The sequence below is a fragment of the Arachis hypogaea genome, chromosome 11 (genome assembly GCF_003086295.3).
Source record: "Arachis hypogaea cultivar Tifrunner chromosome 11, arahy.Tifrunner.gnm2.J5K5, whole genome shotgun sequence".
Classification (NCBI taxonomy): Eukaryota; Viridiplantae; Streptophyta; class Magnoliopsida; order Fabales; family Fabaceae; genus Arachis; species Arachis hypogaea.
Window position 1 is genome coordinate 147,242,000 of NC_092046.1, and position 19,324 is coordinate 147,261,323.

A 19,324-nucleotide genomic window follows, 5' to 3' on the forward strand; every position below is an offset into this window, starting at 1 on the left:
ACGGAAAACGGAAAAAATGAAGAGCATTTAATTAATAGTAATACTACATTGGTCTTTGCCAAAACGAAAATCTTATTGTATGAAATTCTGTGAATTGGGCGGAGACTTTTTTTTTTTTTTTTTTTTTCACTTGTCGTGGTCGTCGCGGTCGCCGCCGTCGTTGCGGTCGCCGCCGTGTGAATGAATGAGATCTGAGAAGGGTCGCCGTTCGCCGCTACTGTTCCGCCTGATTGTTTTATTTGGCTTCATACATACTTCTCTCCTCCGCCCCCTAAGTTCCTCATATTATCGGTTTGTGTCTCTGATTCTCACATTCAATTTTCATTGCTAATTATTATTTATTATTATTCTGATGTGAAATTAAGCTCCACTTTATTTAATTCTGATATGTTTCTTCTATTAATTGAGGTCGTACTCCTATCTCACCATGAACCTTTCAGTATGATGCAAACTATTTGAAACATGTGATTTTTTACTTTTAAATGCTTAGCTTCAATAATATACTCTATCACTTGCACTTTGCCACTTGTTAAGCGATATCCATTATACCTTTTGATGTAATGCTTGCTCTGACATTTTCGGAAGTTGTCTCATTTGTGGGATTCATTCCTGGCTTTGGCAGTTTTGTTGTTAACAAGGATCATGACTTTTTGCATCTGTGTTAATTGGAGTCATGCATTTGATTGCAGGTATATTAGAGGTTTTTGTATTGATGTTTACTTGCTCAACAAGAAGTTTGTGATGTGTCTGATGAATGGCTGCTAGGGGCAAAAATCTGCCTGCGTTAGAGGGTGCGGTTCAGGCTTCTGGGATGATGCGGCACCGTCCATTTCCTGGTTTGAGTTTTGCTGCCGGCAGTGAGTCCCTGCCTTCTCCTCAATTGTTGGAGAATAAAATTGCTGCTCAGGAAGTAGAAATAGAGCGACTCATTGGGGACAACCGGAAATTGGCAAATACTCATTTGGCCTTAAGGGAGGCACTTGTGGCTGCTACTCAGGATCTGCAAAAGGTGAAGTCACATGTTAGAAGCATCCAGACGGAAAGTGACATACAGATCAGAGTTTTACTGGATAAGATTGCTAAAATGGAGGTAGATATTAGAGCTGGTGACAGCATAAAGAAGGAACTGCAGCAGGCCCATATTGATGCACAGAGCTTGGCAACTTCTAGGCAGGAATTGAGTGCCCGAATTCAACGCGCCACTGAGGAACTGAAGGAGGCTTGTAGCGATGTTCAGAGTACTTCAGATTTGCAGGCTGAACTGGACAGTTTAGTGCAAGAGCACCAAAGATTACGGTGAGTCTTGAAGTCTGTTAACTCTGTTGCATGCCTGTTTTCATATGTATGTAGATCGGAATTGATGCTTGATTCTTAAGGGTACTCAATTCATTGTTACACTGTGATTGAAAAGGCTTTCCTAAAACTTAGTTTTTAACAGAATACTTGGATGTCATTTGGTCGATGTAATTGACCACACTTAGTGGGTGGGAAGGGGAATGTTTTTTTCGTCTCTCCCCACTCAAATAAAAGAAGAGTTGAAAAGTTAAGGAATAATAAAATAAATTATTCATGTTGATGCTGGAGACAATGACTAAGCCCTTAAAGAAAACCATCTATCTTAAAAGATCCAACTGCATTCAAGACATGACATCTCATGTTAGAAGTGTGTATTGCGAGTGACAGGTTGATTCTCTTATCGATATTAAGATATACTACATGTATTATTGCCATTGGATTCAAGAATCATATAAATCGTTAAACGTTTGAAAAAGTGGTTTTATAATATCTATTAAATAATACATGCTTAATATCTTAAATAATTCTTTCTCGTCATGTTGCATACTTCCTTTTTTTTCTCTTCATTATTTATCTTTTTTCTGTTTAACTTCCCTGTTGATTCTGTAAATGTGTTAATAGTGCCACATTTGAGTATGAAAAGAACAACAACATAGAGCTAGTGGAGGAAATGAAAGCCAAGGAGAACAATCTAATATCAATGGCCAAAGAAGTTGAAGTGTTACGAGCTGAGATTTTGAATGTTGAGAAAAGAGTAAAAGGTAACTCTTTGGCTTTTGTATGTCATAGTGCTTTACTTTGATGTGGCCTTTCTATACAAATATTTTATCTGATGCACTCTTACTATGTAAATAGCTCCAAACCAGTTTGGAGCTGCTACGCCTATAGACAACAGTAGTGGTCCCTTTCTTGATGCTTATGGGAGAGATCATGGTCAGACGGCGTTTGCCTAAGTAGGAGAAAACGTTGTACCATGTGGAGATAACAATGGCATAGCATCTGGCAATAGTGCTGGTTGTGGCGGGGTGGTGCTGTATGGACAGGCTCAGTTGCTCGGAGATCAAGTTTAGTTAGTAATAGTCAATTAAATATTGCTCTGAGCTTATCCCATCTTGTTAATTAGCATGGCTGAATTGGTAACATTCTTTTTAATGAAAATTCATTATAGATAACGCGATCTCCTTTCCTGTTTTAATTGTAACTTAAAGCCGCAAATTCGAGCAAGGACTTCATTGTATAGATTTTGAAGAAGATAGAAATATTTTTCTCAAACTTTGTAACAGAATGAGTTGAATGTCTTTGCAAGAGTGGCCTATGTAATGAATCATGTTGCTTGTATGGTATTGTTGTTATTGCTTTTGGTTGTTTTGTATGTTCATAAACAACCACAATGATTTTAAAATATCACTGCTCTTAAGTTCAATCCTTGGAGATAATCATTAACCTATCAAAAATTGAATTCGGATAAGTAACAGAAAAGTATCTTTTGAATGATCTTATCAAAATTTGTTGAATGATACATGGATGTATGGTAGTTTATTATTAACCATATGCATGTCTTCTGGCTTTTATCCATTTCTAAAGTATTATTTTCAATAAGCAGTTATTAACTAAATTTATTATAGTGTACTCATTTAGAGAATGTTAAACCTTAAACTATGATTTTTTTTTTTTTCGGTGAAAATTTACATACAATTGTCTTTATACGAAATTGATAGTTGAAAATCATTAAATGACAATTTAGTTAAATATATTATATCATTTCACTTCTTTTAGACGTGAGGTTTGTATAGTTTTAACCATGTGATTTTAGACAGAATGATCCTATTTTTTAGGACACACAATACTAAAATTATCCAACATAAATTGATTGAAACCAGCAAAGTCAACTTAAATCTTCTATTCGAACTTCTAATATTGACAGTAAAAGACACAAATTTATTTTGTTTGGTGTTGTAGTTGCTCTTAAATATTAACACTTGGTCAAAACTCATCGCCGCTAAGTTCAATCCTCCAAGATTATCACTAACCTATCCAAAAAAATAAAATAAATAAAGAAAAATACATGGTAAACAATCTTGACAAAATTTTCAGGTTCATTATTCCTTTTAAGTTGTACATGTGAATGATTTTAATCTTAAAATTTAAGAATTAATCTTTTCTTTTTGCAAATTACAAACCTGAATCACATTAATCCTTGATTTCTTTTTTATTATTGTTTCATCAAGTTTTCATTAATAAGACATTCTAAATTATAGAAAAAAATATTTTTTAAATTGAAAAGCTTGCTAAGGTAAGAAATTGAAAGTCTATTTACCTTCGGATTTATATAGGTGTGTTGGCATGGATAAAAAGTGTTCAAATTAATTTCTAAACCCGAACCCAATATTCACCAATTTAAAAATTTTAGAAATATAAATATTTAATTTGTTAAAAAAAACTGAACTATATATAGTGGTACTCATTTATTTTTTTTAATTTAATTTGGTTTTTTTTTTTGTCAAGTACATGAATACACTATTAATATGGATTCTATATTCCTCACTGAGGATTCGAACCCGAGTGCAGCTCCTAGCGAGGCAGGTGATGCTGCCATTGAACCAAGGCCTCGGCTGCAATTTAATTTGGTTGGTACTCTACATCTAGATCAGGAATTTTTTTGAGAGCAAGCTATAGCGGAAATTATTTTCGCTGTGCAAAAATGTATAATTGGGCTTCATGTTGGCCCATAAAGTCTATTATTTATTAATTTAGTTGCGCTTTTTTCTTTCGTCATTTCTGAAAAACACAGAATTCTTCCAAAGCCATTGTTTTGATCCTAGTCTCACTCATGGCGGAGGTGTGCTTCTTCCTTCTTCCTCTCTGACTCTCTCTCATTCTCACGTTCCTACCAATTGTTCCTTTTCCCTATAATCTTACGCTATTTATTTCATTTGCTCATTAATGCGATTTATTTAAAATCTGTAACATTCCCCTAATGTTTGCAGATTCGTCTGTTATTAGAATTATATTCTTTTATTGATCTGTTGAATTGTTTAAACATTCGGTATTTCACCTTTCTGTAACAAAAAACATTGAGTTGCATTTTTTGTTTCTTTCAAAAACGTGAAGCGGGTAGGAAAATTTCGAAATTTTTTTATATCAACATTGTTGCTGGTTAAATTTGATCCGGTTCAACGATCCAAGGTGGTTGTTTTTGCCGAATGATTGATTTTTGTCAGGGAAAAAGTGAAAAGTGGGTGAGTGAGAGTGAGAAGAGAAAAATATTCAGAGTATATCGCTTTAATTGTGCTTCTTTGAATTCAAATAATGACATTTCGGATTTTCGGGTTAACTTTGTAAAGTTGGTTTCTATGAAATTGCACCATGCGTATCCATTGCCATATGATTGCTAATCAAGATGTGCTTTATTTCGTTTTAGAAATTCATACATATCATAATTCATTTGTGGTTGACGAGGATATGGACAATATGTTTTTAAGGCATGCTTGTATTCGTGTTTGAAGCTACAGAGCCTGATAGAATGTTTAACTCTAGCATTTAGTTGATGCATATGTTGTCATGTTTTGCATTTGAACTTTGATGTGACAGGTTCAGTATCATTCTGTCTGTGTTTTTTTGGTATTTCTTCTGATGTTTTTATTTTTGTTTTTTTTGGTTCTTTTGGTTACTGCTAGATTGAGCTAAAAACTGCACCTGCTGATTTTCGTTTCCCAACAACAAATCAAACCAGACACTGTTTCACTCGTTATGTAGAGTTCCATAGGTGGATTTTCTGACATTGCCTATCTTGTTCAGCAAAATTTTGTTTCTCTAGAATATTTTATTGAACCTGGACTCTTGATTACAGGTGCTTGGCAGCAAAGGGTGATGATTCAGCTGAATGTGAGAGATTTGCTAAATATTACCGCTCCCTTTGCCCTGGAGAATGGGTAAGCAACCTATTGCTTGTTTGCTTACATTTAAATTGTCTGCAAAATTACTTCAATTTAAACAATGTCATTTGTGAAGGAATGTGATCTGTGGTTTAGTCCTTAATATCAGGTTTCTTTACACAATTAGGAGTTAGAGCCTTATTTATGGTCATGGGTGGTAGTGGGTAGGAGTAGGGGTGTGCATGGCCCGGCCCGACCCGAAGACCCGGCCCGGTCCCGAACACTTTAGGGACTAATTTGGTGTGATTTCATCGGGTCTAGGGCCGGGTATGGGTCTCAAAAATAGACCCGGTCATAATTTCGGGTCGGGTCCGGGCCATAGCTCGGGTCACCCGAAATCGGCCCGGTGGCCCGGTCATCATATATAATTAATATTTTGTGTTATTAGTGATGGATGATGGCTATTATTATGTGAAATTTAAGTGTTGTAAACCTTAATATTTTGTGTTATTAGTCATTATATATAAGACTATAAGTTAATATTTTATATTTAAAATGCATAAGACTTTAGACTAATGCATAATCTTGTGTTATTTGTATTGATTTAAATATTTGGTGTTATTAGGCAATATTAGTATTGATTATGGTTATGCTTTAATTTTAGAGAAGAGTTGGTTCTTAGTATATATTTCTAAGTGAATTTTACCATGTCAAATAATGATTGGAGTCTTGGAAATTTGGATATTTTTACATGCTAATTTACAAGAAGGTATCAAGGTAATATAATGTTAACGGCCCGGTTTTCACCCGATTTTTACCCGGTATAATCGTGGCCCGAAAGTGTATAGGTTTCATTGGGTCTAGGGTCGGGTTCGGGTCTTAAAAATAGGCCCGGTATATATTTCGGGTCGGGTCTGGGTCACACCAAACCCGGTTTCACCCGGCCCATGCACACCCCTAGGTAGGAGCTTGTGGTGTTGAGTGAGGGCATGGTGAGTTTTTGACATAAGAAGATAATTGTGGAATTTTAGAACAACAAGAACAACAAAGCCTTATCTCACCGAATTTTAGAAAATAGTTTTCCCTAAAATCTATGATGGTTGTACTTGTCTCCTATAAAAGATTATGCTTTCCCCTTTAGATAATCTGCATTTGCACTCTACTTCCCTTACCGAATGTGTCACTGGAGACTAACAAGATAGTATGTGGATTCTTTCTTATATAGTCAAATAGACACTCTTTGTAGTTCACATGCTTGGAGGAAAGAGACAATCGTTGAAACGAGTTTAATGCATTATGAAGTCTGATGAACCAAATGTCATTTCAGAAATAATGAATATTATTTTGGTTAGAAGACATCATGAATATTAAGACATTCACAAATGCACAAGGGCAAAGGAAAAATGTTGTCTTACTGGTGTTATAACTGGGTAACATTCTATATAGCCATTGCATGAGCCAGGTTTATGCATCCATGCTTCTGAGGTATGATAAGCTTTGGCGGATCCGAAATGCTTTTTCTATATCTCTAGAATTCTCGTTTTCTACTTTCCTTCTCTCTTCAGTGGCCCTTTTCTTTAACATGTTAGATCTACTGAGTCAGTTAATTGACTTGTATTAGCATGATGATTTAGTTACTAGACAGAGATATTTTTCGACCACTTAGATCATCGCGAAGTCAAAGTATCAAACCATAAACATAAATTGCATTGATACATTATTTCTGACTCGCAAAACTTAGCATTTCTGTGTTTGAAAGCTTTTTGTTTGCTAAATTTGTGGCAGGTTGAAAAGTGGAATGAGCAGAGGGAGAATGGGACTTTCCCAGGACCTCTTTGAAATCATGTCTGTGCCTTGGACAACCTTTTGAGGCTTGAAAACACTTGAACTTTCTGTTGGTTTAATTTCTTCTGTTAATTTGATGATCTTTACCAAATCATGTTGGATCAATAAGGCAGTTTATGGGATATTCATTATTCAAAGTTCACAAATTGTTGCACCCTTTTTTTTTTTTGGTAACAGAATTTTGCCTTTTAAGTTGAAGTGGCGATTCTGACAATTATATTCTCTTCAATCAGAACTTTGTTTTAGATAAGCAATGCTACTAAAAAGTATAGTTTCTAAATCGAATTAAAAATACATAAACAGAGAAAATAAAATTAGTACTATAGAAAAAGCCAAAGAAAAAAAAAATTGCGTTTTTATTTGAGTGTACATATACATTTCAATATTTCATAGCTTACACAACTCGTATATTATTGCCAACAAAAAATTGTACGGGATGTTCTCAATGTAGTTATATGCAATTATGCAGAGTGTCCAAAATACACACATCCTAGCCCCTACACTCTACAGGAACTATATAATAGATATAAAAAAATTCTCAAAGTAATAAACAAATTATCTATATGAAGACCATTTTTTGAAGACCAGTTTTTAAAGTGGGAGTGAAATATGAAAGATATTGAACAGCTATTTCAATTAACAAATTTTGATATAAGAGAAACGGCGTTAAAGAGTGACGATATAAATGAAAATTTTACATCAGTTTACATTTTAACAACTTGGTAATATAAGAAAGGTGGATACTCTGGAACTCACCTCGTCCACAACAAAATAAACCGCTATAAATGTCTTTATTTAGAAAAACAGGTATAACTAACTAATTAACGTTTAATCCTCTAATATCAAAGTAACATTATACCGTGCAAAAATAAAAATCAATTGTATATTTTAAGGTGTTTATCTTCTTTGCAGTTTCTAATCTGTATTTGTTAAACAGTTTAAGCGAAAAAACAAAATCCACCCTTGTATATAGGCTATGAAAAACAAATATATAAACCTCAATAACATGATTCTTTGCTCTTCAATTAATCAATTACCAAATTAATTAAACTCTCCTTTACAAGATGGTTCGGTGCAGCAATATCGTGATCGGAATTCTAAACCTCTTCACCTTGATCCTCTCGATCCCAATCCTGCTGGCCGGCGTGGCCATGCAGAAGCAGGCGGCGACGGAGTGCGAGCGGTGGCTAGACTTTCCCTTCATGGTGGTTGGCATATTTCTGCTGGTTGTGTCACTTGCCGGACTCATTGGAGCATGTTGTCGCTCTACGTGCCTCTTATGGCTCTACCTCTTCGTCATGTTCCTCTTCATCATCTCCCTCTTCGTCTTCACCGTCTTCGCCTTCGTCGTCACCCATAAGAATGTCAGTGAAGCCATCTCCAATAAAGGGATCGATGACTATAAGCTCGGAGATTATTCCAAATGGCTCCAAAGGAAGGTCAACGACACAAAGACATGGAACAAAATTAAGAGCTGTTTGCAAACTGGGAAAGTTTGCTCAAATAATAACCGTCACAAGTTTCTTGACAACGCTTTCAAATCTGTCGTCGATGAAAAACACACATCAGCAGTTGAGGTAACATATTCATTAATCACATACAATCTCTTTAATTTCTTCTCTAGGGTTTTTCTCAAAGTTTCATCTTCCATTTTCTTCTTGTTACGTTGCATGCATGTGTTAATTAATTAATTAGGAAGTTGTGCACCTTATTATTTACTTGATTTTACTAAAATGTCCCTCATTAAAATTTGATTAGTATTTCGTGTACGCACTATTTTTGCACTTTTGAAATCAAACTATGGTAAAAACTTAGGTGAAGTTGGGTTCACGTGAAGTTGATACCTGAGGACCATTAGAGTCGTTAGATGAAAATTTAGTCAAATCAGTTAAATCATTCAACGATCCTCAGGTATCAACTTCACGTGAAGTCGACTGCACCTGAGTTTTTACCTCAAACTAATCCACCACAAGTTTTTATTCCTAGACACCAGCACTAGTATTGTGTAACTAATTTTAGATGATTGTTTATTTGTTGTAGCGTGGATGTTGTAAGCCACCAAATGAGTGTAATTTTGTGAGTGAAAGTCCGAATGTTTGGACGAAGCCAGAAAATGCAACTTATAACAATCCTGACTGTGATCGATGGAGTAATGAGGAAAACACTTTATGCTACGATTGTCAATCTTGCAAGGTTGGATTACTAGAAGATCTTAAATATGACTGGAAGAGATTAGCCATTGCCAACATGATACTCGTCCTCATCTTAACCTTTATCTACTCAATTGGTTGCTGTGCATTTAGAAATAACCGAAGAAACAATTATTATAGAAAATATCGCTAAATTTCCTATTACCATCAACCAAATCATGCATCTATATATAACATGCTTGAGGTAATATCCTTTTATGACGGTGTATTTGGTTGTAAGACAATATTACTTATATTCTATATAAGATTCTTCTTTCGTTATTTTTCTTTTTTCCTTTGCCCTAAAATTTTGGTTTAACTTGTATACATCTTTGCTTTGTATACTTATCTCCCCGTTAAATTATTTTATATGATTGATTTTTGAACTTTTATATGTCATGGGACTATTAAACTTTAAAGTCATAAGAAATACCATATTATTGTGCATGCATGTGTATTTTCCTAAAGCTTTGATTGCAAAATATTTATTTCTTTACTATATCATGCTCTTTATCTCTATTTAAATTTGATTTTAAACAATCCTAATAGTAAAATAGTCTATAAAAATTAAAAAGCATTTTTTAATTAGTATGTGGTACTTTAATTTTGTACTCTATCATTGCTATTGTCTTTGTTGCCTTTCCTGAATGATGCCGTGGTGAGGCATAGGAGTTGCTCACCTATTCTTACCATAAAGAACTTTCTAGGTCTTTGGGGTATTCAGAACTTTCCATTTCTACTACTCATTTCGATACAATAGTCAATAGGGAAGTAAAAACGCACAAAAGTTGAAAGCTATTGCCAAAAAGTCGTGGTCACTTATCACCTACGCAAGTTAAATAATTTGTACCCTTGTGATGATGAATTGATGATCATTGTTGAAAGCTAGTTGAATTTTAGAGGAGCAGACTCCTTGAAAACGTGTACGTAGATATAATTATTAATAGCTAATTAGCTAAATTTGTCCCAAACCTTACATGAAAACGCTAATTAATAGTCCAAACACCACCAAAACCAGACGCCTCAACCCCTTTGGCATTTTCAACAGCCGTGACCACCGCCAAATGCCATAATAGCTACTAGTTTTTTTTTTTTTTTTTTTATGATATTTCTTAGACCGATATATCAATAGCTAATTCCTCACATATCTAAATTTTATTTAAAAATTTATTATTAATGAATAAATTATTACATACAAAAAAACAAAATTCGAACTAATCACATAAAAATCGTGCCGTCTCGTTATTACTCATCAACAAACGCGTATGGTACTCCACGTGTAACGTAAATGGCGTTTCAGAGTGTGAAAGAAAAATTGAAATGAAATTAAGCTAAGTTTTTGCCTTCTTGGCAATTTCCTCCATCTCATTGATTCAAAGAAAACCACTCTTTGTAATTCTATTTCTATATAAACAAAATAACGTTATTCTTATCACTATCCAGTATCCAGTATCCAGTATCCAGTTCTTGATATATCATCAGAAGAAGATGGTTCGGTTAAGCAACAACTTGATCGGCATTCTGAATTTCCTGACCCTGCTTCTCTCCATCCCAATCCTCGTCACGGGGGTCTGGCTCAGCAAGCAGGCAAACACCGACTGCGAGCGCTGGTTGGAACGCCCCGTCATCGCCCTCGGCGTCTTCCTCCTCCTCGTCTCCCTCGCGGGACTCATCGGTGCCTGTTGCCGCGTCACATGGCTCTTATGGCTCTACCTGCTCGTCATGTTCGTCCTCATTGTGCTCGTCTTCGCCTTCACCATCTTCGCCTTTGTGGTCACCAACAAGGGTGCCGGTCAGGTCGTTTCTGGAAGGGGCTATAAGGAGTACAAGCTCGGAGATTACTCCAATTGGTTGCAGAAGAGGGTTAACAACACTAAGACTTGGAACAAAATCAAGAGCTGCTTGCAATCTGGCAAACTCTGCTCTGATTTCAAATCACGCTTCTTGAACGACACTCTTCAACAGTTCTACTCTGAAAAGTTAACGGCGCTTCAGGTCAATTCTCTCTTTCATTTTTTCATTTCTCAATTTTAATTAGGGTTTGTCATGCATGTTGATTGTAGATCTGGTTTGGAATTACAATTCTATTCGCTTCAATTTCAATTTTAATTTATGGTTAAAGCTGAGTTTGGGGTTTGACTAGTATAATCCTAAGAGAGTCAAGGCGGAAGTGTCATGGATGAGAGTTCCTAAGTAGTCAAAGTTTCTTTTTCCAAAAAGATGCTCTCTTAACTCTTTATCTCCAATTGGCTTTCCTCTTCTGAAATGGAAAGGCTGTGTTATGCTCATTTTTCGATGCTTTTTGTGTCAGAACTTTTCAGGTCTCTTTTCTACTAATTTTTTTTGTGGGTAATGGATGCCAAAAAGTTAATTAACTTTTCTGTTTCTGCTGCCCATAAATCAATAAATAAACTTTGATTCAGAGTAGCATTGCTCATGTCTACTCCTCTTTTAATTTTCCTTTCCTTTTTTTTTTCATAGTATATATAGTTAGTAAATTGTAATTGAAATTTTTAATAAATTGGATTATGTTCTAAGATGAGTGATGAGTTCATAGTGAGATGAGATGGTTGCATGCCCCACTCCCACTTGATCTGAAAAGCATTATCACTTGATCAGTTCCTATCATGCATCCCCTTGAAAAATTCAATTATTTTCTTCTCAAATGAATGCAGCTTAACTCAATGCATAGATATCTTTAAGACTTTAATCTTATTATTATTACTATTTGCAGTCTGGATGTTGCAAGCCATCAGATGCATGCAACTTCACCTATCAAAGTCCTACTGAATGGAACAAACCACAAAATGCAACTTACACCGATCCTGACTGTGATGCTTGGAATAATGATCCAAGCGTTTTGTGCTTCAATTGCAATTCATGTAAAGCTGGATTATTGCAAAACATTAAGACTGATTGGAAGACAGTAGCTGTTGTCAACATTATATTCCTAATCATTCTCATCATTGTCTACTCCATTGGATGTTGTGCATTCAGGAACAACCGAAGGGATAATTGGAAGTCATATTAACCTCATCACTATATTCATTCTTATTAACTAATGCAGAGATGATGATCAAGTTGGACATTATTTGGTTTATGGTCTGGCTTTTATGCAGTTAAGTACAGTACAGTTTCATTGTAAATTGCCCTGCTCTTTATTGCACTTATTGCTTAGTACTCTACCTTTAGCTTCCTTTAATTTTGTAATTATCTGGATATTATTTTCATCTTGTTTTTCTATTCTCAGTTTGATCACTTGTGATTTAATGGATGTTTATCTATTAGATTAGATTATCTCTGGTTACAATTCTTTTTATCCTTCGTATATAACTTGCATCAACAGTCAGATCTACTTAAAGAATAATCATGAAATGGGCGACTATATGTATAGAGTCAATTATCAATTAATGGATACTCAAATAATTTCTTGTGAATTATTGATGCGCCTAGTCTAATGGCAATTGGTCAATAGTTAGATAAGGGAATAAGTAATGAGTGAGGTATGACTCGGTGATTGTCTCCTTCAACACCAGTTTTTACTTTAGAAGTAACTACAAACTCGGTGGCAAAAGAGTCAATTATCAATTAATGGATATATCAAATAATTTCTTCTTAATTATTGATGGTTAACAATTAACATCACTGTAACTGATCAATCTTTTAGATAAGAAAATAGTAGAGAGTTTGTGTATAGGGATACAAAGATATTTTAAGTTTTTAACCAAACCAAACCAAAGATATAAAAACGTGGGTTAACTCACTTTTTCTTTTTCCTTTATATATATATATATATATATATATATATATATATATATATATATATATATATATATATATATATATATATATATATAATGTGAATACCAAAAATATATATATAGTAATGCTAAAACCACCCTTATATAAGTTCACCACCAAATCACCAATCACTCTTCACAAATCACAGTTAGATAAGAGAAATCTATAATGAGCTAGTGTCCAGCCGTTAATGAGTGAAGCTAGGCTTAGTGGTTGTCTAACTTGTCATGGTCCTACAACATTTTCTTTTGTCTGCACATGCTCATTTGAAAGAGACATACATTACCCATCTTTTTTTAATTATTTATCTGTATGGCTTTTTGTTTTCTTCTTAGAAGAAATAATTAAGTAACCATTTTTAAAAAAAATATTATGTATATAGTAAAAAACAGTGATTAAATCAGTTATTATGTATTTATTATTATATATTTATGTTATCTCATATATTTTTAATCTATATTTTGTATTTAAATATATATATTTAAAGAGTGACTAATTTATATGTATAATCATAATTTTTTACATACTAAGGGACATGAATTTTGGATTAAATTTGAATAGGTAGGGGAACTATTGAGTGTATAAAGTCTGAAATCAAGAATCAAGAACAGTGCAATCAAAACTAGTCAGCGTAGTTAGAGTTGCTTTATGTCAAGTTAGTTAAAAGTGGTTACTGCTGAGTAGTAGCGCAGCATGACTTCAGCATTGTATAAATAGATTGGAGCTGCTACTCTTCATTTCAATTCGAACGTTCAATTCTATACACAATTACATTTTCTTCACATTGGTTCCTCTTCGTTTTCAGATTCACTTTAGGAACAATATGCACTCTTTTGTTTTGGAAAAAAGAACTCCTAAAGGTAGAAAGCATTTTACAAAAAATGTTAAGAACAAAGTAAAGTTAAAATAAAATTTGACACGAAATGTAGGATTAGAAAATTTTCTTATCTGTACATATAGCCCTTTGATAAAACAAAAACATTAAAATAAAAATTCCGTATACCTTATGTTCGTATCTTGGCCTAGAACAAAGTCAGGCCCAAAAAGAATAGGATTTCATCTGGTAAAGGAGGCATCTTCTACACCTACCCGACTTTTATGAGGTCGGGCATGACGAAGGAAGTCCAACCCTACTTATCTAAATAAATAGTTAACTCTCAAAAGATATCTCCCATATATCTATGTTAGAATATAATTAGGATCAATTAAGATCAATCAGCATTATTTAGTATATCTGAATATTTATTATAGGAGATTACGTCTTTATTATTACGATTCTCTTAGTATCTATAAATACCCTTTTATATTGTATCATTCTAGACAACTTGCATAGACAACTTGAATAGACAACTAGAATACACTCAATAATACACAAATCCTTTCTCCAGTTTAGTCTCTTGTTTCTAACAATCTAGAAAGGATATCTTGACAACTTCTCTATGACAAGCCTAGAAACCTGCTTAAATCTATTTAAGAGTTTGTTGTTGGCTAATGGATTGCTACATACACAAGGCGAGATTCAAACCTCTAACACTTACTTAAACGAATTAGTAAGCTAACTACTAGACTAACCCAACTTAATTAACTGGCACGATGTTACTGGGAAAAAAAAATAAAAATAAAAAACACCCTCTTCGGATCAGAGTGCAAGGTGTACACACATTCTAAGTTCTAATGGTTCGAAAAAAATTGACCAAAAATATAGCCCAAGCCCAAATCGGCGAAAACTAGATAGGCTTTTCTCTTTCCTAGTTCATTATTATGATAATAATTATTATTATCACAATCTCTTTTGGTGCTGACTCATTATTCATCATCACATTTTAATTAAAAATGTTCAAGTGATAATCTTGAATTTGTTTTCCGACCAAAATAATAATAATAAAATCTTGAATTTGTTTATCAAAGAAAATAGCTATTATTTCTATTATAAACCAAATAAATCATTGTTTATTTTTGCAAAAATTCCGATTTCTAAGAAGAAAAGAAGAATAGCTTTTATCTAATAATACATTACTGCTACTAATCTATAATATATAATAGTTACCATTTTTCAGGTAATAATCTTGATTTTTCTTTGGTGTCCAGATTCTCTCTGCCTTGGAAAATTTGATGAAAGGAAGTAGTTTCTGTTTAAGCTTCTCCAGATCAAAATTCATCATCAAAACTGTTACTGGATTAATCTTATATCATAATCACGGTTCTATCTTGCTTTCTGATTTATCTGACAGAAGTGGTTCTTCCAGATCTATCTTACTACTACAACTTCTTCTTATTACATTATCATCATCACCTTCCTCCAAACTTGAATCTGGTGTCTTCTGCTTCACCCTTTCATACTCTTTGGCTTTGCCCCATAACACAATATATAAACCAACAATCACTCCAATTGCTCCTATCAAGCTGAAACTCAAGTTTACCTTAGCTTCAATTATTGTGTTCTTAGAGAAATTTTATTCAAACAATAAGAGTTTTTAATGATATTAATACATACCTTCCAACATAAAGCTGTTCCTGTAAGAATGTAGTAGAAATGAAAGCTGTGATGACTGTTGCTAGAGGGTTGAACATTGCACAGTACAGAGGACCTCTTTCTGATATACACCATGTTTGAACCAAGAAGCTAACAGCTATTCCAATTCCCTACACATAAAAAATAATTTAGTTTGATTTAATTGGTAACGCATAAAGATGTTAGGTACCGTTTGTTTTGAGGTACTGAGAAAGAGACTGAGAGACTGAAACTCAGTATTATGTTTGTTGGTTCAGAGACTAGTACTAAAATTTCTGTCACTGTCCCTAAAATTTTAGTATTTCAGTACCTCTAAAAAGTAAGGACACATGGGACTAAAGTTTTTAAAGATGGAGACTGAAACTTTAATAACATTTTATACCTAAAATATCCTCGTTTCAACTAATTAATTCTAATTTTATTTTTTGTACAAATTAAATTAGAGTTTCATTCTTGTTTCAATTTCTGTCTCCCACTTTACACCAAACAGAATACTGAGATTTATTTCAATTTCTGTCTCTTAGTCTCTGTCTCTTAGTCTCAATTTTTCCGTTTCTGTCTCTTCACAAAACGCTACCTTAGGGTGTGACTTACCGCATATAGACAGCATGAAAATTCTAGGCCAGAATGCAAACTCCATGGTCTTAGATCATGTTCATAGACTAGTGCAAATATGGCTGATTGAACCGCCGCAAATAAACACATCCAAAAGGTTGATAACAAATGGTCTGGGCAGCTTGAAGAAATTGGTACCTGTTTGTTTGTGTTGGTTTCAAGCTATAATAATAAGTCCAATTTTCATTCATGTACAGTAATTAATAATGATTAGAGATTTTATTACCTGCATGATAATCCAAGAAGACCAGAAAACACTACTTGCTAAGAGCAATAGGCAGCCAAGAAGCCACGTGTCATCATCAGCAGCAGTGAGGATGTGTTTGGCAGCATTATGAGGAAAGTAGTCCATGTTTAAGAGCTTATGTCCTTTCACCAGAGCCATGGTTAATGCTCCACTCACGCAGCAAACTGTTCCTATTATTTTTGCACTACTTCTCATGCTTTTCAGATCAATTTTCTCAAATCTGACTCATCAATAAACAAAATATGCTCTTTGTTATTGCACTGAAGTGGTGCATGGTGGATAATAACTAGAGAAGATAAAGCAGTTATACCCAACAATTGTTGCTATGACAAAAGTTAAAGCAGGTATGAGATTACTCATTGCAGTTGCTGCTGTAGAAGAAGCATAGAATAGACCTTGAAAATATGCATTCTGATTAGCTGTTACTCTGCAAGTGCAAAAATCAACCTTTAAGACTTAAAGAGTTTATTATATATCATTATTCAATTAAGGTGGAAACTCAGGTGTAGTGGACTTCACGTGAAGTTGATAGTTGAAAACCGTTAGATTATTTGACTGATTTAACTAAATTTTCATCTAACACCTCTCAATTATCAACTTCACGTGAAGTCGACTGCACCTGAGTTTTCACCTTCAATTAAATAACCTAAACCAACAACATGATATATATATACCCAACAAGAGAGGTAGCAAACATCAAGAAGAAGCTCTTTGGTGATCTCAGTGAAGTTTTGAAAGATTGTATCCTGATACAAAGAACATGAGAAGAAGAGATCTAGCAATTAAGCTGAATATATATAATTATGAGTAGTTGTTACTTGTTACCGCTTAGGGGAGAAGATCATAGGAGCCAAAGCTAAGGTAGCAATGGCTTGTCTATAAACAACAAAGACGGTTGGACTCAAACCTTCTAACAGAGCAGCTCTGGTGAAAATTGCAAGCGCTGCATAATGAAACTGCAACCCCATCATAGCCAGTGCAGGAAGATTCTCATCCAAAACACCCATTTTTCTTTCAACACAGATTGTTCAGTTAGCACTTATAATGATTAATATATAAAGACGCTGAATTAGCTAGCTACACGGTAGGTGAATGAAAGATAAGGTAGGTTCTATGGTTCAAAGATATGCATGCGGAGATTCGAAATCATTGCCAGGACAAAACACCACCAATCAAGTTAAGAGTGTATGTAGAGGAAGGTTCTAGTGAGAAAGATAGGATCGTTACCTTAACTAAAAAATATTAGTAAAAAATGGCTAAAATTTATTACTTTTGACTTTATTTAATACACTTTATATCGGAATCATTATTATGTTCTTCATGCTGAATCATGTGTTTTCTATGGGCAAGTGACAAAACTTTATTAATGAGATATAGTACAAAAAAATGATAGGTGAATATTGCCAAAGAAAACCAATAAAAGTTTTAAATTTTTCATCAAGAAGACAGGATCTGCACGTCTGTGTCCACGTCATCATGGAGCCACAGGGTTAGGACACAACTCAACGATATAATCCAACCTCGTCATCTGTTACTTGGCATGTTGGAGGGTGTTATTAATTAATTAATTAGTATTATGTATTATGTATAAGCTAATGTCACTATATATACGGTGGCAGTTCTTAGCGTACAACAAAATGATTATTACTTCTATTTCATCTTTTCCTCAAGAAAGAAACAAAACAGGTAGGGTGCACCGTGACCACAAGGGTGACCATGAATGAACGCCACTTGGGTTAGTCTTGTCATTAATATTTTAGGATTTAGATTCTCTAAAATTTGAATTTTACTTTAAAGAATAAAATATGATCTCTCATTATTTATTTATATGTGAGACTAAAAATAAATATAAAAAAAAAATTATTTAAAAATAAAAGATTATACTTTATCCTTTAAAATACAAATTTAAAATTTAGAGAATTCAAATTTAATATTTTAAGACTATATAACTTCACCAACAATTAACGGAAGCAAAATTTTTCATTGGAAGATAGAGATCCAAACTTTTAGATCACTATGCATAAATTTTGGAATATCTATTTATTGAAAGTTAATTAACAATTAAAAAAATATAAGTAGACAATAATTTTTATAAATTATTTAAATAATAGATATATTAGATGTTTAATTTACTAGATGTGTAGATAATTATGTTAATATAAAAATTTAGGTAAATAATTTAAAAGTGTAATATATTTTTATTTTATTAAATTAATTTTAAAATTTATTATTCATATCATTCACAAAAATCATTATCTATCTAATAAATTCCTTACCAATTAACTTTTATTACCTGTTTGAATTTATTTTTCGGTGAGTAAAAAACTAGTGGTGCATACACGCCATTCTTAATTAAGGAAATAAGGATTACAAATCCATATATCTTTAGTATTTATTCAAATTTTGAATATAAAAAAAATTATTTTATTTTTGAGTAATTTTATTATTATTATAAAAACATGAAATTTCACCTTAACAACAAGACTTATTATTATTTGTCATATGTCTTCAGAAATTTAGAGTTATTTTATTCAATTTTATCAATTAATACAATATTTAAATTTTCAATTTGAATATAAGATTTTTTAATATAGTATTCATTATATTATAATAATAGATTTCTTTTGTATAATACTAATTGATAGGATCTTATTGGTAAGTGTTTGTCTTGTTCAAATTTTATCTTTTCGCTTTCTCTATAAAAAAAAATATACTTAACAAGTTAGGACAAAAAAAAAAAAAAAGAAAGAGAGGGATGAAATTTGTTTCGCTTTTGGTATAGGGGTCTTAGCGAGAAGTCCAAATGACGGGTTATTAATTTAGTCACTCTACATAGTCACTAATAATTTAGAAATTAAAGAAAAAATATTTTTATCATGTATTTACCTAAATCATTAGAATATTACAAACTTTTATAGTACTCATAACATCTTTTAAGCCATTT

The 19,324-nt window shown here is 33.2% G+C and overlaps 5 protein-coding genes across 5 annotated transcripts; 4 read left to right on the plus strand and 1 right to left on the minus strand.

Moving 5' to 3' along the window:
- On the plus strand, nucleotides 1–2,634 carry LOC112723487 (protein FLX-like 4). Its single transcript, XM_025774877.3, has 4 exons — nucleotides 1–291; nucleotides 690–1,296; nucleotides 1,918–2,057; nucleotides 2,152–2,634. The coding sequence occupies exons 2-4, from the start codon at nucleotides 755–757 to the stop codon at nucleotides 2,247–2,249; spliced, it is 780 nt and encodes a 259-aa protein (XP_025630662.1). The 5' UTR covers nucleotides 1–291; nucleotides 690–754; the 3' UTR covers nucleotides 2,250–2,634.
- A 1,377-nt stretch (nucleotides 2,635–4,011) lies between these two features.
- LOC112723488 (cytochrome c oxidase subunit 6b-3) lies at nucleotides 4,012–7,266 on the plus strand. Its single transcript, XM_025774878.3, has 4 exons — nucleotides 4,012–4,135; nucleotides 4,974–5,062; nucleotides 5,147–5,228; nucleotides 6,957–7,266. Exons 1-4 carry the CDS (start codon nucleotides 4,127–4,129, stop codon nucleotides 7,008–7,010), a joined length of 234 nt encoding a protein of 77 aa, XP_025630663.1. The 5' UTR covers nucleotides 4,012–4,126; the 3' UTR covers nucleotides 7,011–7,266.
- Nucleotides 7,267–7,318: 52 nt separating this feature from the next.
- On the plus strand, nucleotides 7,319–9,487 carry LOC112724124 (tetraspanin-8-like). The gene is made up of 2 exons (XM_025775387.3): nucleotides 7,319–8,593; nucleotides 9,057–9,487. The coding sequence occupies exons 1-2, from the start codon at nucleotides 8,081–8,083 to the stop codon at nucleotides 9,357–9,359; spliced, it is 816 nt and encodes a 271-aa protein (XP_025631172.1). The 5' UTR covers nucleotides 7,319–8,080; the 3' UTR covers nucleotides 9,360–9,487.
- A 738-nt stretch (nucleotides 9,488–10,225) lies between these two features.
- Nucleotides 10,226–12,497, plus strand: LOC112723489 (tetraspanin-8). Its single transcript, XM_025774879.2, has 2 exons — nucleotides 10,226–11,200; nucleotides 11,940–12,497. Exons 1-2 carry the CDS (start codon nucleotides 10,694–10,696, stop codon nucleotides 12,234–12,236), a joined length of 804 nt encoding a protein of 267 aa, XP_025630664.1. The 5' UTR covers nucleotides 10,226–10,693; the 3' UTR covers nucleotides 12,237–12,497.
- Nucleotides 12,498–14,900: 2,403 nt separating this feature from the next.
- On the minus strand, nucleotides 14,901–17,793 carry LOC112723490 (WAT1-related protein At4g28040). The gene is made up of 7 exons (XM_025774880.3): nucleotides 17,206–17,793; nucleotides 17,055–17,126; nucleotides 16,691–16,807; nucleotides 16,360–16,600; nucleotides 16,113–16,271; nucleotides 15,501–15,649; nucleotides 14,901–15,409 (listed from the first exon to the last, which is right to left on the minus strand). Exons 1-7 carry the CDS (start codon nucleotides 17,385–17,387, stop codon nucleotides 15,202–15,204), a joined length of 1,128 nt encoding a protein of 375 aa, XP_025630665.1. The 5' UTR covers nucleotides 17,388–17,793; the 3' UTR covers nucleotides 14,901–15,201.
- Between the last annotated feature and the right edge of the window lie 1,531 nt (nucleotides 17,794–19,324).